The following is a 17,725-nucleotide window of genomic DNA, read 5'->3' on the forward strand; positions in this document are numbered from 1 at the left end:
AAAAATGAAGTTTGAAAATGCCAATAAAAATAAGAAAATAATTATTAACATTTTTGTGATTCAATTACTTTATAGAAAATAAGGCACATGTAACATTTAAAATGTCTTTGTAGACGTTAAATGTAATGTTTTGGAATGACACAACATGAGTAAATACAAAAATACAAAAATCAAGCAATATTACTAACTAAAGTCAAGAGACAATTAAATAGAAAATAAATATCCTTAGTTAACCAAATGTAAACAAAAAAAAGAATGTAAATACAATTTAAGTTATTCAAGTTATTTAGTGGTTTATTGAATCCACACTCAACATGGTAGAAAAACAGCACATGAAATGCTGAAGAAAATTAGATGAAAAAGTCAACATTTTAGGCATAATTGTTTTTGAGTCTACATTAGAGCTTAAAGGGGACCTATCATGCTATATTTGAATAATATAGTATAGGACCATACCTATATAAGGCATATTTATACTTTTTTTTTTCAAAATACCAAACAGATCATGCATTTTAGCCATGCCTCATTTTGCTCAATTTGACATTTTTTAGCTCTGTTTTTGCAAGGGCAGATTCTGTGAGAACAGCACCATCTAGAGGCCTGGCATATGTACTACAGCGTCTCCAGCACTTTCGAACGGCAATGGCCGTGGCTGTCTCCTCCTGATTGGTGGAGTTGGCCCAATAGCCGTAGCGCCACTGTCCTGACGTCAGGACAGTGTTCAAATCTGGATCAGTTTTTATCAGATCCGTTGCAGCCCCTTTTTTAGAGATTTGGGTATGGAGGAAAATAGAGAGGGTTGTGTTTTCTGACACTTGGTGAGTTCCCTGGAACACCGGGGACACATATTCATGTATAAAAGACGTACAAAAGTGCATTTTGCATGATAGGTCCCCTTTAAAGCAGCTCTTGTGTGATTATTTTGTAAGTCTAATTCCACAAAAGACGTGATATGCTATGCTTCACTTTTTACTATAATGATGAACATTATAAGTAAGAACATAATAAGTCTGTGGTCAGGCCCGTCATGAGGTAGAAACCTGGGCTAGTGGAGTCATTTTGGATCAGAGAACTGTCTCCCTCTAAAGGTCCCCGCTGGTGTTGTGTGTGTTGCTGATGAAGTCGGCCCTGATCAGTCTGTACAGCAGCACCACGTTCATGATGGAGATGAGGCTCAGGCCCGTTGCCCCCATCGTCAGGACGAAGCGAGGCATGTGTTCACTGTGAGCTACCAGCCAGCGGGTCATCCAGCCCACCGTGCAGACACGAAACACAAACAACCTGCAGGGAGACAAAGAAGCTGTGAAGACCTTTTTAACAAATGCTTTTAATAAACGACATTACTCGTGAAATGTGTGCTCTTTAGAGGTGCTGAAAGGCAGCTCCTGATACGTTACGTTGGACAGAGCCTGGCTGTAGCATCCTTAGATTTGAGTTTTTTTGTGTATTTAGTTTTTATGAAAATGTGATTTAATATATTATTTTTAATAGTAGATTTTAGACACGCAAACCAGAAGCAAATGTCTGCTTTTTGGATGCAAAAAGGAAACATGTCACAGAACAGGCAAATACAAATATGAACCTGAAAGTTAGCATAATATGTCCTCTTTACATGTTATTGATATAAAAGAGCAGCTGCAATAGGATATTAATTGAGTACATTTAGCATATGACAGGCCATTCCTTTTCTAATGAAAATTACAAACACACGCTAATCTGATTCTCATGTGAGCAGATTACATATTTAAATGTGTGGGTTGAAATTTGAAAGGATTTTGAAGGAACTTTCAATTATTCACATATGAACAATGTCTAATCCACAAAGATGTTTCATTTCTACTTGTGTGAAACCAGCAGAGGAGATGCAGCACTTACGTTAACAGGGTGAGCCAGCTGGTGACGCTGTAGGTCACAGACGGGCGAGGGGTGGTGGTGTCCGTCCTGTTCCTCCGTCCTGACAGGAGGAGGACCTGTCGGATGTGAAGGAAGACCGAGTTGATCTCAATCAGCAACGACACCACAGAGTAACCCACGTAGAGGCGGGACGTCAGGGCCAAACCGAAACAGGACAGCACCTGAGAGGAGAGTTTTAAACAAAGACACACATTAAGAGACATGCAGCAAAACTTTAATTTTTTATTTAAGTAAGAGAAATAAAGGTTTCTTAAGTTCAGTTTTAGTGACCCATAGTTCTGCAGAGTTTGTTCTTAGTTTAACAGTGTATTGAAATATATTTAAATGGTTTATATGATGTAATAATGTTGAAATGAAAGTAAATCGCTTATTAATTCATCATTATAATAATAATTTAGAAGGACAGGTTACAGGTTGCCAAGTTACACAAATTACACTTGGCTGGCTTCATATTCCATCTCTATAATTCAGCAGAAAGTCCTCTGACGTTGAACATTTTTGTTGTGTAGCCAAGACTTTTTAGATTTGATTTTTGGCAACCATAAAGTCCTATGACTTTCCAGAAACCCCCCCACTCAACACAAGCAGACATTAAACTGTAAATAATTAGAGGTGATCAGGATGTAGAGATAAATGCTTTTACTACCTCTCCTCATAAATATAGCTAATTAAAAGAGCTGCACTGCAAAGGAAGACACATCAGCAAACACACACACCGCTCTTATGTTGAACAATGTTGTGACACTGAAGTCACACACACAATAAAGCAGCGAGCGGTTTTCCTGCTGCAGGTGAATGAGGTTGTGACCTCTGCCGCCTCGGAGAGTAAACTGTCACACAGATCAAGGCTGAACACCTGCAGCTTCAAACAGAGGTGAAGGATGAGTGTGCGATTTCATTCACTGACCTCAGCGTTATCACAACACAGATATGAAAGGGCTGGAGACATTCAGAAGAAGTCCTCACAGAGACTTCGGAAGACAAACTTAGTACTTTACCTAAGTAAACCACAATGTAAAGTGACTCCATTACTGTACATGTAAAGTACTCCAAGTTTAACTAAATAGATAAATAAATAATCATATAAAAAAAGAATTAATGAATTACTTTTACACTTCATAAACAGCAAAATTATGTCCAATGCAAGTCAAGTACGACAAAACACACAAGTTTCTTTGGGAAAACCTAAAACTGATCACACCGGGAACTTTGTATTAATAGTTAACGCCGAATGTAGTATCTCCAAATTACCTGAATTATGCAATCGAACTGAAATTGTTGGTTTATATTCAGGTTTTGAGTAATTCTTGCAGCATTTTTGTATTTGGTAGTGTTTTCTGTATTAGCAGCATGTTTCTGTAGGAGTGTGCATTGGGGAATCTTTGCTTTCCTATTTTCTTTGGGATTTTTTCATTTGCAATATGAACTCTCTGCGACAAATACAAAAAAAAACACACACACGAGGTGTAAAGTGTATTACCGTTGAGTGGTGGAGGAGCACCTCCCAGGACTGTTTACATGGCCGATTCAAGGCCACGTCCAAGAAGTCATGGATAAAATAACCTAAGAGAGGAGGAAGCAAAAGCATCATTTTTATATTCATTCACAAAACACCATGAAATGTCAAAAACATTCACTGTTTAGTTTGAGCATTGTTCTAACTGTATTAATACATCTTACAGAAATTAGGTTTAGGTGGGTGAAATTGTTCAAATATTTATAATTTCCACACTTATATTTTGTTATATAAAGCCTATTTATACTTTGTTTATTCAGAAAGTCATATTCATTTAGAGTTCTCATTTGTATTTGAGACGTGTGTACAGTGAATCTAAAAAAATAATGACAATGATAAAGAATATTGTAATAAAACAGCAATAATTAAATATACTTAGGCAACATACAGACAACAGCATGACACATTGAAAATACATTGTGGATTTAATTTCCTGCTTAATTCTCATTGGGTGAAATTACTTATTGTCTTCTAAAGTGTGAATGTTCAAGGTTCAAGGTTCAAGGTTCTTTATTGTCAATCTGACATAGCTACAGAGTAATTATGCAGTTGAAAATCTTATGTCACAGGCTTCTCCAACAATGCAACATAATAACATAACATAATAACAATAAGAGCATGAGCAATACAAAAATAATAATAGTTATAAAAATGAAATAAAGTTATGATGTGGAATAGTGCAGTATGAGTCTATATACAAGTTATTGGAATGATATATATATATTAGGTATTAGATACATACTACTGAGTAGTATGTAGATATTTGTGTGTTTTGTCACCTGTAGACACAGCTACAAGACTGTGAGAGAGCAAGGAGTGACGGGAGATCAGGTCCTCCAACAACTCAGGTTGAAGGTAGAAGCTGCATAGTGAGAGAGAGAAAACACATGAAATACAAAATATTTATAGCTCCAACACTTATAACTGTACGCACCATAAAACAGCCCATGCTCCACTCAGCGAGCTGTGAGCTAGAGAGGTGCAGATGTTCCTCCACCTCCACGACTTGTTCAGCACCTGCTCCGGTGTTGTCAGGAATCTTAGGATCGTGTTCAGCAGTTTGAAAGAACAAACAGATCCTCCAACTACCAGAAGTGTTGACTTTAAATCCATAATCGAGAATCTGGAGTCTATAGTTCACTTTAAATCCCAGGTCCTCATGTGTTCAGGACATAATTCAGCTGCAACACACTTTGGAGAGGGAGAGAAACACGCTGCTGAAGTCTTTCACACAAACACACACTGCCCTTTAACACCCATTCCTGCCCTCACTTGAAGTGACAATCTGATCACTGACAGCCGGTAAAGGTCGCGGTCACACGACGACATGACATCAAGGCACAATTCGCTCCCTGGGCCAACACATACAAAACCTACCAACTATTTATTTGCTCCACTAACCTAAAACAAACATCCCCCATAGATATCTCAAAACGACTAAAATAAGAAACAGGTCTACATGCGTAAAAGGCCATTTCTGCAACCCGAAGCAACCATGCCATCTAATTTGACAGTTATCTAATAGACCATCAATTATCATATCAAACCATTAAACAAAGACACTGCAATAACTGTAAAAGCTATACATAACTTACTCATTAATGCATCTGGTGCACAGTCACCTGGGAGATACATATCACATGCAGATCTTCAGACTGCAGCAAACAAAGGGAAAGACTGAGCAGGACCTGATCAAGGACTCTTACCAGCTCAAATAGGGTTTGAGAAGGGGGATTTTCTACAAATACTAATTTAAACTAGAATTACAGCCTCACTGTTAAATGCCAGTGATTCACAATCAATAACATATTATTTAGAAGTGTCTCTACTTAAAACCAAATACGATCATCCAGTTAAAATAACTCCCACTTGTCTATGTATTTAAATGTTACTCAATTGCAGTTAAGAAAATGAACTAAGGGACCTGTGACATAAAGCGTAACTTAAGTACTGTTTGCCTTCTTCTTATTTTGGGATTTTATTTTTTATTTTTGAGTATTACCTGTTAATTTATTCGTCAGAGGCAAATATTGTACTTTGTATTCTATTACTTGTATTTATTATTGTCAATTAATAATAATAAATGGAGCATTTTTCCAAAATGGGTCAATTGGCAAAATGTGTGCTATTACTTTTGGTACTTTATATTTTGATGATATTAATTTGAAATGCATTACTTTTAACTTTAGAACATGTAATGAATATTTTCTGGTACTAAAGTTAGAAATTATATTTGTTTCCACCATTTCACAGTAACGCACAAAAGTAAATTATTTTAAAATCTTGAGCTTTGCAGTGATGAATCTTGAAACTTGAAACGATGTGTGAATGACAGTCGGCTACCTCTGGTTTTGTAAGTTATGCTTTGTTGCCGGTCCATTCAGTGTCGGCTGCCTCGTCAGCTTTTCTGTTTGCTGCCGCTGTGAAACACAAAGCACCAGCGACGCCTTTCTCTGCAACAACAACAGGGCTGAACATGACCACTGACATCCCACCAACTGTTCATTCACCGGAGTCCCAAAAGTTACTTTTTGCTTGATTTTTTCTCGTCTTAGGCTATCAAACCGCCCAGAAACGTCCACTTTTTACACTTTGTCTCCCAGGATCAAGGGATGAGTTTTGGGGATGGACCGGTTGCCGTGGAAACGGACTTCTACTATCCCATCATTGAGCTGATGTGCAGGAAACTAATTGGACTGTTGCAAAAGAAAAACCATCTCTGAACAGAGCATCTGACTCACTGTGAATTTTTCTGGAGGTTTGTGTTTCTTCGTGGAGTTAACGCTGAATCAGAGATATGTCTGGGAACAAAAAATGTGAGTAAACTGTCTCAATATTTATTTATTTCAATAACAGTCAGGTGTTTTTATCCATCTTTCACTTCATTTAACAGCAGTCTAATCACTGGGTGTCTGAAATGAAAGTAATGATCTTTATCAAGGGAAAATTACATTTAAAACTGTAGTCGGTTATAACTTCTTTGAAATGTGTGTGCATGTGTGTGTCTATTCATGCATGTGTGTGTTAGCAGCCCGTGAAGAGCTTCCGGACTCTGATCCAGAGGACTCATCAGAGGAGCTGACGGAGGTGGTGTGTCTAGAGTCAGACCTGAAGGATGGACAGTAAGGAGGAGAAAACCGTTTTTTATAATATATATATATATATATTTATTTCCTCTGAAAGACATATATATATATATATATATATATATATATATATATATATATATATATATATATATATATATATATATATATATGTCTTTCAGAGGAAATAAAATGTATCACACCTTTAACTTAAGCACAAGTGCAAATACCACAGTGTAAAAGCATTCCTGCATTCAAATTCATTAGAAAGACGTTTCAGCAGGAAAATGTCCCCTAAGTAAGTGTGTGTGTGTGTGTGTGTGTGTGTGTGTGTGTGTGTGTGTGTGTGTGTGTGTGTGTGTGTGTGTGTGTGTGTTACCTCAGGATGATGGAGGTGGAAGTGGGAAACCACAGCGTGCTGTTGACACGCAGTGAAGGCAGATACAGTGCCATTGGTCACCAGTGTACACACTATGGAGCTCCACTCAGCAAAGGTAAAGAGGCACATCCACATAGATTTAGTATTTCACTATTGTCCCTTGATTCACACATGACTCTTTGAGGATGGGATGCTTTCATCTGTGGAAGCTGTATGTTGCCATTTAGACTGACACAACAGTTCTATGTAAAGCCATAGTGAACATTTTAAAATACAGCCTTTTCACACATTGTTGTATATTTATTCTTCTTAAATAATTGCTTTCTTTCCTAACACTGTCATTGTGCGGTCAGGATTTATTTCAGGCAACACAGTTCGCTGCCCGTGGCATGGAGCCTGTTTTAACATCCATACAGGGGACCTGGAGGAATACCCCGGCATGGACTGTTTACCGTGCCACAAGGTACAAACCACACAGACACATAGCATCTATTAGGGGACTGCTGTCATTTTAATGTAAATAAACATGTATTTTTTTCCTCTTTTTAAGGTCAAAATTCAAAACAAAAAAGTGTATGTGTCTATTAACAAAAAGGTAAGTAGATTTACTTTTCTTTTTCAGTTGATGTCATAGTGGTCCTCACAATTGCAACTTGACTTTTTTCAATATGGAAAGGAGGGAGCACATCATGATAAGGTGTTGTGATGGCTAATAATTGTGTGTTATCCTGAATTACTTTTCCATGTAACAATGGTGCAAATTAAAAACATTTTAAACCATCAGCTGCTATACAAACTCCCCTCTCAAACCAGAACAAGAGGAATTAATATAGGTGGGTTAGAAACTATCTAACAGGGGGAAAGAAAACTCTTGTAATGATTCTGCGACCAAAAAAAGCTATTTAAATATTTTTCCTTCTTTATTTTTCCAGTTGATTTTGCAAAATAACCCACTCTAAACTCAAGTTAAGCTAGTTGTACATATGCTGGGAATAAAACAAGTTCAACACACCTCAATTAGGCATAGTTAGTTGCTAACTAAAAAACATGGGCTTAGAGTCTGAAACCCACTGTAGCCAACATTTTCAAAATGATGTCGAATTACAATGTTACCTTCGTAAAAACAAAAACAAGTAGTATTCAAAGATGCGATGTCTTGTGAGTTTACAATAACATGTTGCTTGAAATTCAGAGCTTTCCAAAGCACCCTAAATGCACCATGATTTCAGGGAACGCGACAAACAAGGACAACAAGACGTCAAACTTCACCTTTTACAGTCACACTGACAAAAATCTAGTATTTCACCAAAACAAACCTTAAAAAAGCAGAGTTTGGCTACTTACGGTTCTACAGTCACATTGGATGAGGGCCAGGCTGCAGTCGAATTGTCAGTTTAACTTTAGGAACCTTCCTCACGGAGTGAAATGACCCGGAAGCACCTCAGTGGTAGCCATGATAAGAGCCGTTAAAATTCTCTAGATCAGGGGTGTCAAACTCAAGACCCGGGGGCCAAATCCGGACCGCGACTTCATTGTATGTGGCGCGCAAGAGCTTGCAAAGAATATAATATACAATACAATTCAAGATTCAAGGCTTTTATTGTCATATGTACATAGCTACAGTGTAGTTATGACAATGAACATCTTAGGCCACAGGCTCCTCAAACAGTGCAACACAATAAAACAGATAATAGTGCAAGTAAATAAAATATAATATAATATAATAGAAATAGTGCAGAATAGTCCATGTAAAAGTAATTGGAATATTGATATATATAAGTTGCAAACAGATGAATGTGATGGATGTTCTTTCAAAAGTTTTGATGTAATTGTTGATTGAATTTGCTTTCAATTATGTGCCCTAGACTTCTACTTTCAGACGTAGTTATTTATGAAGTTATTACCAGAACTGATAATAATCCAATGCAGAGCAAATAATATAATATAATACATTATTTAATATATATTATATATTCATATATGTATATTTATATAGTCTTAAAGTTACAACCGGCCCTTTGAGTGCAACCATAATGCTAATGTGGCCCGCGATGAAATTGAGTTTGACACCCCTGCTCTAGATGATAGGAAAGGAGGTTTGAAACTTCCTTTATAACCTCCTTTAGCTTAGGAAACACTGGACCTTCCTTTATGAAAGGAAAGGAGAAAATACTGCCCCACAATGCTTTGCGGGGGCAGCATTTGCCATCACACAACATTCGGCTGTTCACGGAAACAACCGATTATGACCGATAAATTAGTATCATGAAAGTTACGGTACTTATTAAGCATTTTAAAACTGATGTGGTAAGTTGCCAAAGTGCTTTGTTTTGAACGTTCATCACTATAATAATCAAAAGGAGAAATATGAACGTTACTTTTTTACTGAAATGATCAAATAAAGTCAACATTTCACAGTCTTTACTGAGCTGTGTGGGGTTTCTTAAACTTTTAAAATAAGTTGTAATGGTGATATACACAGTCATAGATGTTAAAGGTGGGGTAGGTAATTTTGGAGAAACCAGCTCGAGTGCACTAGAATTTGAAAATACACAGCCGGAACAAATCTGCCACTTCCTTACAGAGCCCCTCCTCCAACACACACGAACGTGCACATGACCAATGAGGGCACGAGATAAGTTTGTGCACAGATGGAAGGCTGACAGGCAGGTAGGCCATCCAGTTATTTTAGCCGGGCCGGCTAAAATGATTGGTCGTGCTTTTTACAGTACTACGGCTTCCACAGATGACATTTTTTTATGGATTTTTTGTCAAAGCACTTAAGATATTCATTGCTATCGGGATGTTAAGAGCATTCCATGGAATATAACAAAAAGTGTATCTCGAGCCGGTTTCTCAAACTTACGTCCTTTTTTATTTCAATTACATCCTCGTTCATGAAGAATTTATGTTTCTCTGTTGTCCACGTTCATAAAGCATAAAGCAACAGCATGAGGGCACGGTGCAAAGTATCTTGATGCTTTTACAGTAGTCCGCTGTTCTTATTAAACATCCATGTAGTCCGCTGTATAGAAAACTGTAGTTTCCCCACAGAAGACGCACATTAATGAAGTCCGCTGGCACATTAATGTACATCGATAGTGTAAGTGCAGTCGGACTCTCAAAGCACCGCAGTCTCTTCTCCTAAATCCTTTTGAATTCTCCTGTCCACTATTCCTTAACCCTGTGACGTTTCACACAGAGGTTAAGGAATAGTGGATAGGAATAGACGATAGGAGCTGATTTTTGGACTATTAGACTGCAACCCAAGTTGTTTCCCCCAAAAGTGGGCGGGGCCGTAATTTTCGCCCGGAAGTGACGTAGATGTTCGCCTACTGCTATATTTAACCATATATCGAGCCCGATCATCGATTTCCAATGATTTCATGTAAATGTTTGCCTGTCTGGCCATTGTAATCGGGCTCTTTGAAGATCCAAAAATCCACGGTTTTCTTAAATTTCTGATCGGATTGGCAAAAACTTCAGAATTTGTATTGACCGCCATTCAAATGACAGCTTTGTTTTCCCCCAAAAGTGGGCGGAGCTGTCATTTTTGCTCGGAAGTGACGCATGTGTTACTCTCATGTATAATCTTTTTTTTTTAAATCCTCTGGAGCAGAGAGAGCAGCTGTGGATTATTGTTATTGATTAATGCATCAGTGTTTCTTAGGGTCAAAAACACTAAACTCACAACTTAAAATGAAAGCGTTTAGTTTATTTAATAAAAGAGCACATGTTCAATGTGAAAGTGACCGTAGATAGATTACTTCAGTTGCAATTTGGTGCTATATATATATATATCTTTTTTTTTTTAAACACCTTGAATTTCTGGGGGGGCGCGGGGCTCCGTTGGCGGGGCGCCAAGACAATGGTAGGGGAAACACTGGGCTGTATGAAAGCATTAAATCATTTTATTTTGCTCACACACATTTCTAGATATCTCATTAAGAACTGGGCCTTGCATTATCTTCTTGTTTCGTATGAAGCTCTACAATCATATATTAAAAATGAAAATAATGATAAATATTCATTGTGTTTATTAGGCTAACTTTTCAATGTTTAGGGAGGTTAAGGGTTATTTGTAACATGGCTATTTGGAAAGTGTGTTAAAGTTAAACTGCCAGAAAATAGTCAACATGTAATCAGCAAACATGGCATGAACAATCGTCTGAGTTTAACTTTAGGAATCGTTTTATAAATGGTGTACCTTTTTCTTTGAATTGTCTGATGTAGTAAAGAATAGAAGAAGACATTTAGTCTAAAAGTCACCCTTTTTATTTGCAATGATAATAATATTGTCATTGATGACTTTAAGTTGTGTTTTCTACATGTTTCAGACCCTCAGGCAAGAAAAAAGAGTAAAGAGTATGGGGGCTTTAGTACCAGGAGTTAATCAGACTGTGCTGCTGCTGGGAGGAGGTGAGTGTGGACGGCTCCAATTGATTATACAGCTCTGGAAAATAATTAATACACTACTGCCAAATGATCAGTTTATCTGGTTTTACTAATTTGTTTGGTATGTCTTTGAGTAAGATGTACTTTTTTGACAATCATTTTGTCATTTAGAGAATTAATTGAAATAATAAAATGAAAACTGGTGAAAAAAACCGTTTTCTAATAAACCGAAAAATGCGTACAAAACAATACTGATGTTTTAACCCATTAAGAGTTCAGAGGGTGTCATTAGTATTGTTGTTTTAAAAATGAATACAAACTTTTATTTTTAAAATATTCAAACTAAACTCTAAAACACTTTATAATTTTTTTTGACCTGTTTTTATTTTCTGCCCAATAAAAAATGTGGTATTTGGAATGTTGTGAGTAGTTAACAGAATAAAACAAACGGATCTCAGTGTGTGATGGTGTTTTAACTGTAAGAGCAGGAGCTGCGTCACTGATCTGCGCTGAGACTCTGCGGCAGGAACACTTTGGAGGCAGAATCATCATGGTCACCAGAGACGAACTTTTACCTTACGACAAAACACGACTCAGCAAGGTGATGCAGAGTGAATGACACGATACAAACACCAACATTGAAGTTATTAATTGGTGTGTATTAACTACCATCTTGTTACAGGTAATGAATGTACAGAGCGACAGTATTCTGCTGAGGAGGATGGAGTTCTACCATCAGTACGACATTGAGTTGTGGCTCCGGAAAGAAGTGAGTTCACTTTCTATGTCCTGTCTATCTAAATATAAATTTGGTTCAGTTGATTGTTAAATCGACCTGATACAGTCTACCCTCAGTACTGGTGGTATTTTTGATCTGTACATACATTACAGGCAGTGTCACTGGACACAGACAAGAAGACAGTCACATTTGATGATGGTTTAGTCCAGAGCTATGACCAGCTCCTCATCTCAACAGGCTGCAGGTACACACGCACACACGCACGCACGCACGCACGCACACACACACACACACACACACACACACACACACACACACACACACAACGCAACAATCTTAAATATAAAATATTTAAATCACTTGTTGATGACCAACAGCGGTTTGCTACCTGTATACAGTGTATGAAGTGGTCATTGCTGCAGCACTTCTACCCTGCACTGTGCTGCTTATAATCAGATGTATGGCCTTTTCCTTTAGAGCGAAGGCTCTGGATGTGCCTGGCACGAAGTTGGACAACATCAAGATGTTAGAGACACCAGAGGACGCTCGGCAAATCCACGCAGCCTGTCTGGGTCACAACGTCGCCCTTGTGGGAACTTCTTTTGTCGGTACTGTGTTGGAAGTGTGACAAATATGTTTTTACATATTATTACAACAACAAATACATTATTTGTGTTTTTTGGGGGGTTTTCATTTCAATATTCTCACATTTTTCCAGGTATGGAAGTTGCATCTTATTTAATAAACAAAGCCTCCAGTATCACAGTGATCGGCAGCAGTGAGTTGCCGTACCAGAACACACTGGGACGGGAAGTTGGCAAAGTCACCATGACGGTAAGAATAACAAAGAGGAAGAGATATTGTATCCTCACATTACATCTATTTTAAGTTACTTTAATTGTAACTCTTGTTGTTCTTGCAGATGCTGTCAGAGAAAAATGTGAAGTTTTACATGAATGATAATGTGACGGAGATCAAAGGTGTGGATGGCAAGGTAAAGTTGAATAGCACACATTTATTTTATCACTCCAACATCAGGACAATAAGAAACATCAAGTTTATTATGAAAATATAAACATATTTCTCTCCTCTTTTTCATTGTCCTTTCCTCAAGGTGAAGGAGGTTGTGCTTAAAAGTGGAAAAGTTATTCCAGTAGATGTTTTGATTGTTTGTATTGGTAAGTGCAATGCAGACATTTATGTGATTTTACCTTTATAAACGTACCTTATAACGTCTTAAACATTCAGGACAGATGAGTGATATCTGTCTTTTCTTTTAAACATCTATCAAAAAGCAGCTTTCCTGATTCAAATAAAAATGTTATGTTATGTATTTATAGCACACAAACAGCAGTGATATATTTAATTTGTCAGAGCAATAAACTGCTCAACAACACTAACAGTATTCCTAAAAAAACCTTTTTCTTTCTTCTTTCACAAGGCATCAAAGCAAACTCTGAGTTTCTGCGGAGCAGCAAAATACAGCTGGACCCAAAAAACTTTGTAACAGTCGACAAGGTCAGCTGATAACCTCATTGTCACATGATTATCTCAATCTGTTTCCAAACACATAACCTATTATTACCTGTTATTTTTTCATAACTCTTGTATTTTGTTGAGAGAGATTTACTTTCTCACTGTTAGAGGTAACTATGAGTTTTTGGGGCCAGGCTAAAGGGATGAGCCGAAGATTTTTATTTAATTTTGCCTTTTAAGTATATGTTTAAAATGTCGAGAATAAAGTTGAATGTTTAGTATTAGTGCCAGGCATTGGACAAAATAACTCAGAAAAGTAAGATTTATTGTTTGTTTACATTATTTACAATAGTCAAACTACAAGCTCATATACTGGACTGGACTGTTACTCTAATCCTTGACATTTCTGCTTCATTATCATCCTTCAAAATAAAAAAATCTTCTTCTTATATAAAAAGTTTTTCCTCATCTAATTTGTTTCCTTTATGTCTGGCCTTAACGGTCTTACGGTCGCAGGATCTCAAACATAACAGAAGTGTTATTTAAAATGTATTTCCTCACATAAATCAGTATATTGTGCACCATTAACTATCTCTGTCTGCATCTCCCTCCTGCAGCACATGCGCACCAACATCCCCAGTGTGTACTGTGGAGGCGACCTGGCCACCTTCCCTCTGGCGATGGCCAAAAACCGCATGGTCAACATCGGACACTGGCAGATGGCACAGGCACACGGTAATATGGAAACAATGTAAATGTTGATGCCAAGTCGTAGAAGACTGACTTTAACTGTAGAGTAGATCTAACCTACAGCCAGACATAGATAGTATCTTGTCTAGTTTTAATTCCAGGTAAGGCGAGACAATACTGGCATTAGGATTGTTTTTTAAATTGGAGTTTGAGCTTTTGCTTTTCATAACACCTTTTGATATGTTTGGGAAAAAAATATCCAAAACACACATCAAAGTGTTTTTTTAAAATAATTTTTCTATGTGCATTGGAAGATTTCTCATCAATTCACAGAAAGTTCGAATAAGATAATACCTTATCTTCCAACCTAAACAAACAATTTCAGATAACTTGTAATACAAAAAAGTATTGTATTAATATATGTGACCAACTGGGGAAGTTAATAATGATATCAAGCCTATTCAGCTGCAGTGTCCCTCATTAATGCCAAAAATACTTGTTGTGCAGGGAGGATAGCAGCTTTGAACATGCTGGATAAACAGACTGAACTCAACTCAGTTCCTTTTTACTGGACCGTCCTACTGGGTAAAACCATCCGATATGCAGGTGGGCAAGTATTATCATGTATAGACATTTTTGTTTGTTTTATATTTACTTCTTACTCACTAACTTGACTTTAAAATAAACCGTGACAAATGCTTTATAAGTTGCTTTGGATAAAGAGTTGCATTCAATGAATCCAACCGTGATACATTTCTGATTGATCTGCTTAACCATGTTAAATGTCACTCCTTTTTTTCTGGTTGTGTGCAGGCTATGGGGAGGGATACACTGACATTGTAATAAAAGGAAGGTTTGAGGACAAGAAGTTCCTGGGATTGTACATGAAGTAAGTTAAGCTGCTGATGTTTACAAAAAACATCTGTAACTGGAAACATAGAACTCCTTTAATTAATTAATGTTCAAATATATGTTTAATGAAGAAACAAAATGTAACCTGTAGGAATGATGAGGTCCTAGCAGCAGTGAGCCTAAACTACGACCCCGCGGTGTCTGCAGTAGCCGAGAGGTTCGCAGCAGGAAAAGTCATCACGAGGGAAGAGGCTGAGTAAGTACAATGTTTCTTATTTTGTCCATCTTTGAATAATACCATCCATATTATAATGTTCAAGGACCTCAAATTGTTTCCACTGCCCCCAAATGGCAAAAAAAAGAATATCCTAAATCGGCGTAATGTGTTTGCTTGTGTGTATCGCTCTTTAAAAAGCCTATTTTTATTGCTTCTTTTATACCGTCATTGATTGTGCATCAACAACTGCTTTAGTAGCAATAGACCTTTCCAGCAATCTGTTAGTTAAAAACAAGCCTCACTGAGTCTGTTGCAGGCCACATTTTGGCCTTTGTTGTAGCTCAAAACTGACATCCATAGCAGAGTTTGTCCTCATTTTAAACCAGTGCACCTGCAAATTAATTCCATACATTATATGTTATGTTCACCTAAAACAGTTAGGCACAACATGATCAAAGAAAAATGTTTTTGTTGTTTTAGCAGCCATTTTGATTCTTAATTTTCCTGCTGTAACGATGCAAATTTCCCCTCTGTGGGACTAATAAAGGTATTCTGATTCTGATTCTGAATTGAGCCACGAGAGTTTCTTGAATAAGATTCTTTGTTTGAATGGGGACAGGGTGACACTTATTTTTAAGCATAAAATCAGATACTTAGCTTCGGGACACAACTTCAACCATGAAGGAGATGAAAAATTATGTCTGTACGTAGTCATGCTTTATATAGAATTCAAATCTCTCTTCTCTTACTTCTGTCAAACATTTTACCTTCTCGTCCTCACCTAAGTGGAACATACCACCTGCCCAGGTAAATACAGGGGGAGGTCAATTAAGCAAGCATCCAAATCTGACTAAATAGTGAACATACAAATAATAAAATATCTATAAATTCCTCCTGACATCTCAACCTATAACCAACAAAATATAAGAGAATGTTATTGACTGCAGAACTATCTCACCCACTTTCCTACATATTAACAGTGCCCTGCTGCTGCCTGCAGAGAAGACAGAATTAGGCACAACTTGTTTTCACTTTCCTTGCTTGAGCAGCTGATCCATCCCAACCAATTGGCAGAATAGCAACAAACAAATCAAATCAACCCAAAAACCAACCAACAAGCCTGACTTTGTTTTATGTGCCTTAATTGATATCTCAAATGAGTGGCGGTATCAGACTGAAATGACAAGTAAGCAGATACAAAACACTGTAAACAGGAACAGGGTAGTAAAAAGTAAGAGAGACAATCTTTTGTTCCTTTCTCAGATCAGATGACCTGAGCTGGCTGCAGGTGCCTCGATCCACACGGTCCGCCCCTCTCAACACGTCATCTTTAGAATGTTGATATGCAGTCAGAACGTCATTCATCTGTCTCTTCGTCACCGCCACTCTCCCAAAGGACAGAGTAAGAAGAGCTGGATTCAAGTGTTTGTACCAGAAGAGAAATACAATCCAACAACCCACAGTGAACTGTATATTTACAGTGTTAAAGTATTTTATTTAAACTGTATATGTCAGGTGAGGGGGACTCCACCATAAAAACAACAGATACCTCAGATTGATGCAGCTTTTAGGACTTATTTTATAATCTTAATTTTTTTTTTTCATTTTGTATTATTATTTCTTTAGTTTTTATTTTATTTCATGGTCTTCGAGGGGATTTCAGTGACAGTCCTGAGACATCATATTCAAGATGCCTTACTAAGTGTTCACTTATCATATAAATCGATAAAATGTATTATCGATAAAAGGCCTTTTACTTGGCTGCTGGATAAACACAAGTGGCCTTAACAGAGCAGTGTACGTGGTGCGGTCAGTGAGTCTGAGGGGGGGATTATGAGAACAGAGGGTGAGTGCCCGTCTCTTTGAAGCAGAGATGCTGAAATAAGCAACGGTAACAAAACACACCAACAGAGAACAAAAGGCCTTCGACAGACAAAACACAAATGCAGTGTGACAAAACCTTCACAAAAGAAATGCTGCGTTTTTCCCTCTTTCCCTCTCTGTCTCTCTGCTGGTTTATCACTGCCTTTACTTCAAACCTCCACATTTACTTTTACATTACCTTTCACTTCCTGTTTACAGCGTGCATCAGTTAACTGTCTACAGGGTTCAACCAACAGGTGTAGACAACAGGTCATATTGTGTACTTATGTTAAGATTTGAAACTTTAAGGTTTAAGGTAACCCTAACAGAATGCATTTACAGAGTTATACTGTATAAGTAACAATTATACTGTATGAGTAGCAACTCAAATGTTAATTCATTTACCAGCAAAAGATTTAAGCCTTATTTTGCATCCAAACACATTTTAAATAAGCAATGTAGCATATTAAGAATTCTTGAGGAAAGAAACATATCTGCTTTGTTCTCTTAAGTAAACGACCTCTTCCTGCTGAATACCAGGTTGCGCTCCAATAGTCCATTTAGCTTAGGAACCTTCCTAACGGAGTGAAATGACCCG

General features: G+C 37.4%; 1 protein-coding gene across 1 annotated transcript; it reads left to right on the plus strand.

Moving 5' to 3' along the window:
• The first annotated feature begins 3,432 nt into the window (after positions 1–3,432).
• LOC117490592 (apoptosis-inducing factor 3) lies at positions 3,433–16,606 on the plus strand. The gene is made up of 19 exons (XM_034140353.1): positions 3,433–3,451; positions 6,462–6,552; positions 6,901–7,010; positions 7,249–7,358; positions 7,446–7,490; positions 11,233–11,314; positions 11,779–11,891; positions 11,973–12,059; positions 12,182–12,273; positions 12,507–12,637; positions 12,748–12,863; positions 12,952–13,023; positions 13,144–13,207; positions 13,471–13,547; positions 14,123–14,240; positions 14,703–14,801; positions 15,009–15,084; positions 15,199–15,303; positions 16,528–16,606. Exons 1-19 carry the CDS (start codon positions 3,433–3,435, stop codon positions 16,604–16,606), a joined length of 1,686 nt encoding a protein of 561 aa, XP_033996244.1.
• Positions 16,607–17,725: the final 1,119 nt, after the last annotated feature.

Source organism: Trematomus bernacchii, unplaced genomic scaffold, assembly GCF_902827165.1.
Source record: "Trematomus bernacchii unplaced genomic scaffold, fTreBer1.1, whole genome shotgun sequence".
NCBI lineage: Eukaryota > Metazoa > Chordata > Actinopteri > Perciformes > Nototheniidae > Trematomus > Trematomus bernacchii.

What these genes read in the sequence shown, in the direction of transcription:
- LOC117490592 (XM_034140353.1), top strand. An exon ending in TGGAGCTCCACTCAGCAAAG is followed by an intron (nt 7,011 to 7,248) that starts GTAAAGAGGCAC and finishes TTGTGCGGTCAG; the next exon opens with GATTTATTTCAGGCAACACA. An exon ending in ACTTTGTAACAGTCGACAAG is followed by an intron (nt 13,548 to 14,122) that starts GTCAGCTGATAA and finishes TCCCTCCTGCAG; the next exon opens with CACATGCGCACCAACATCCC.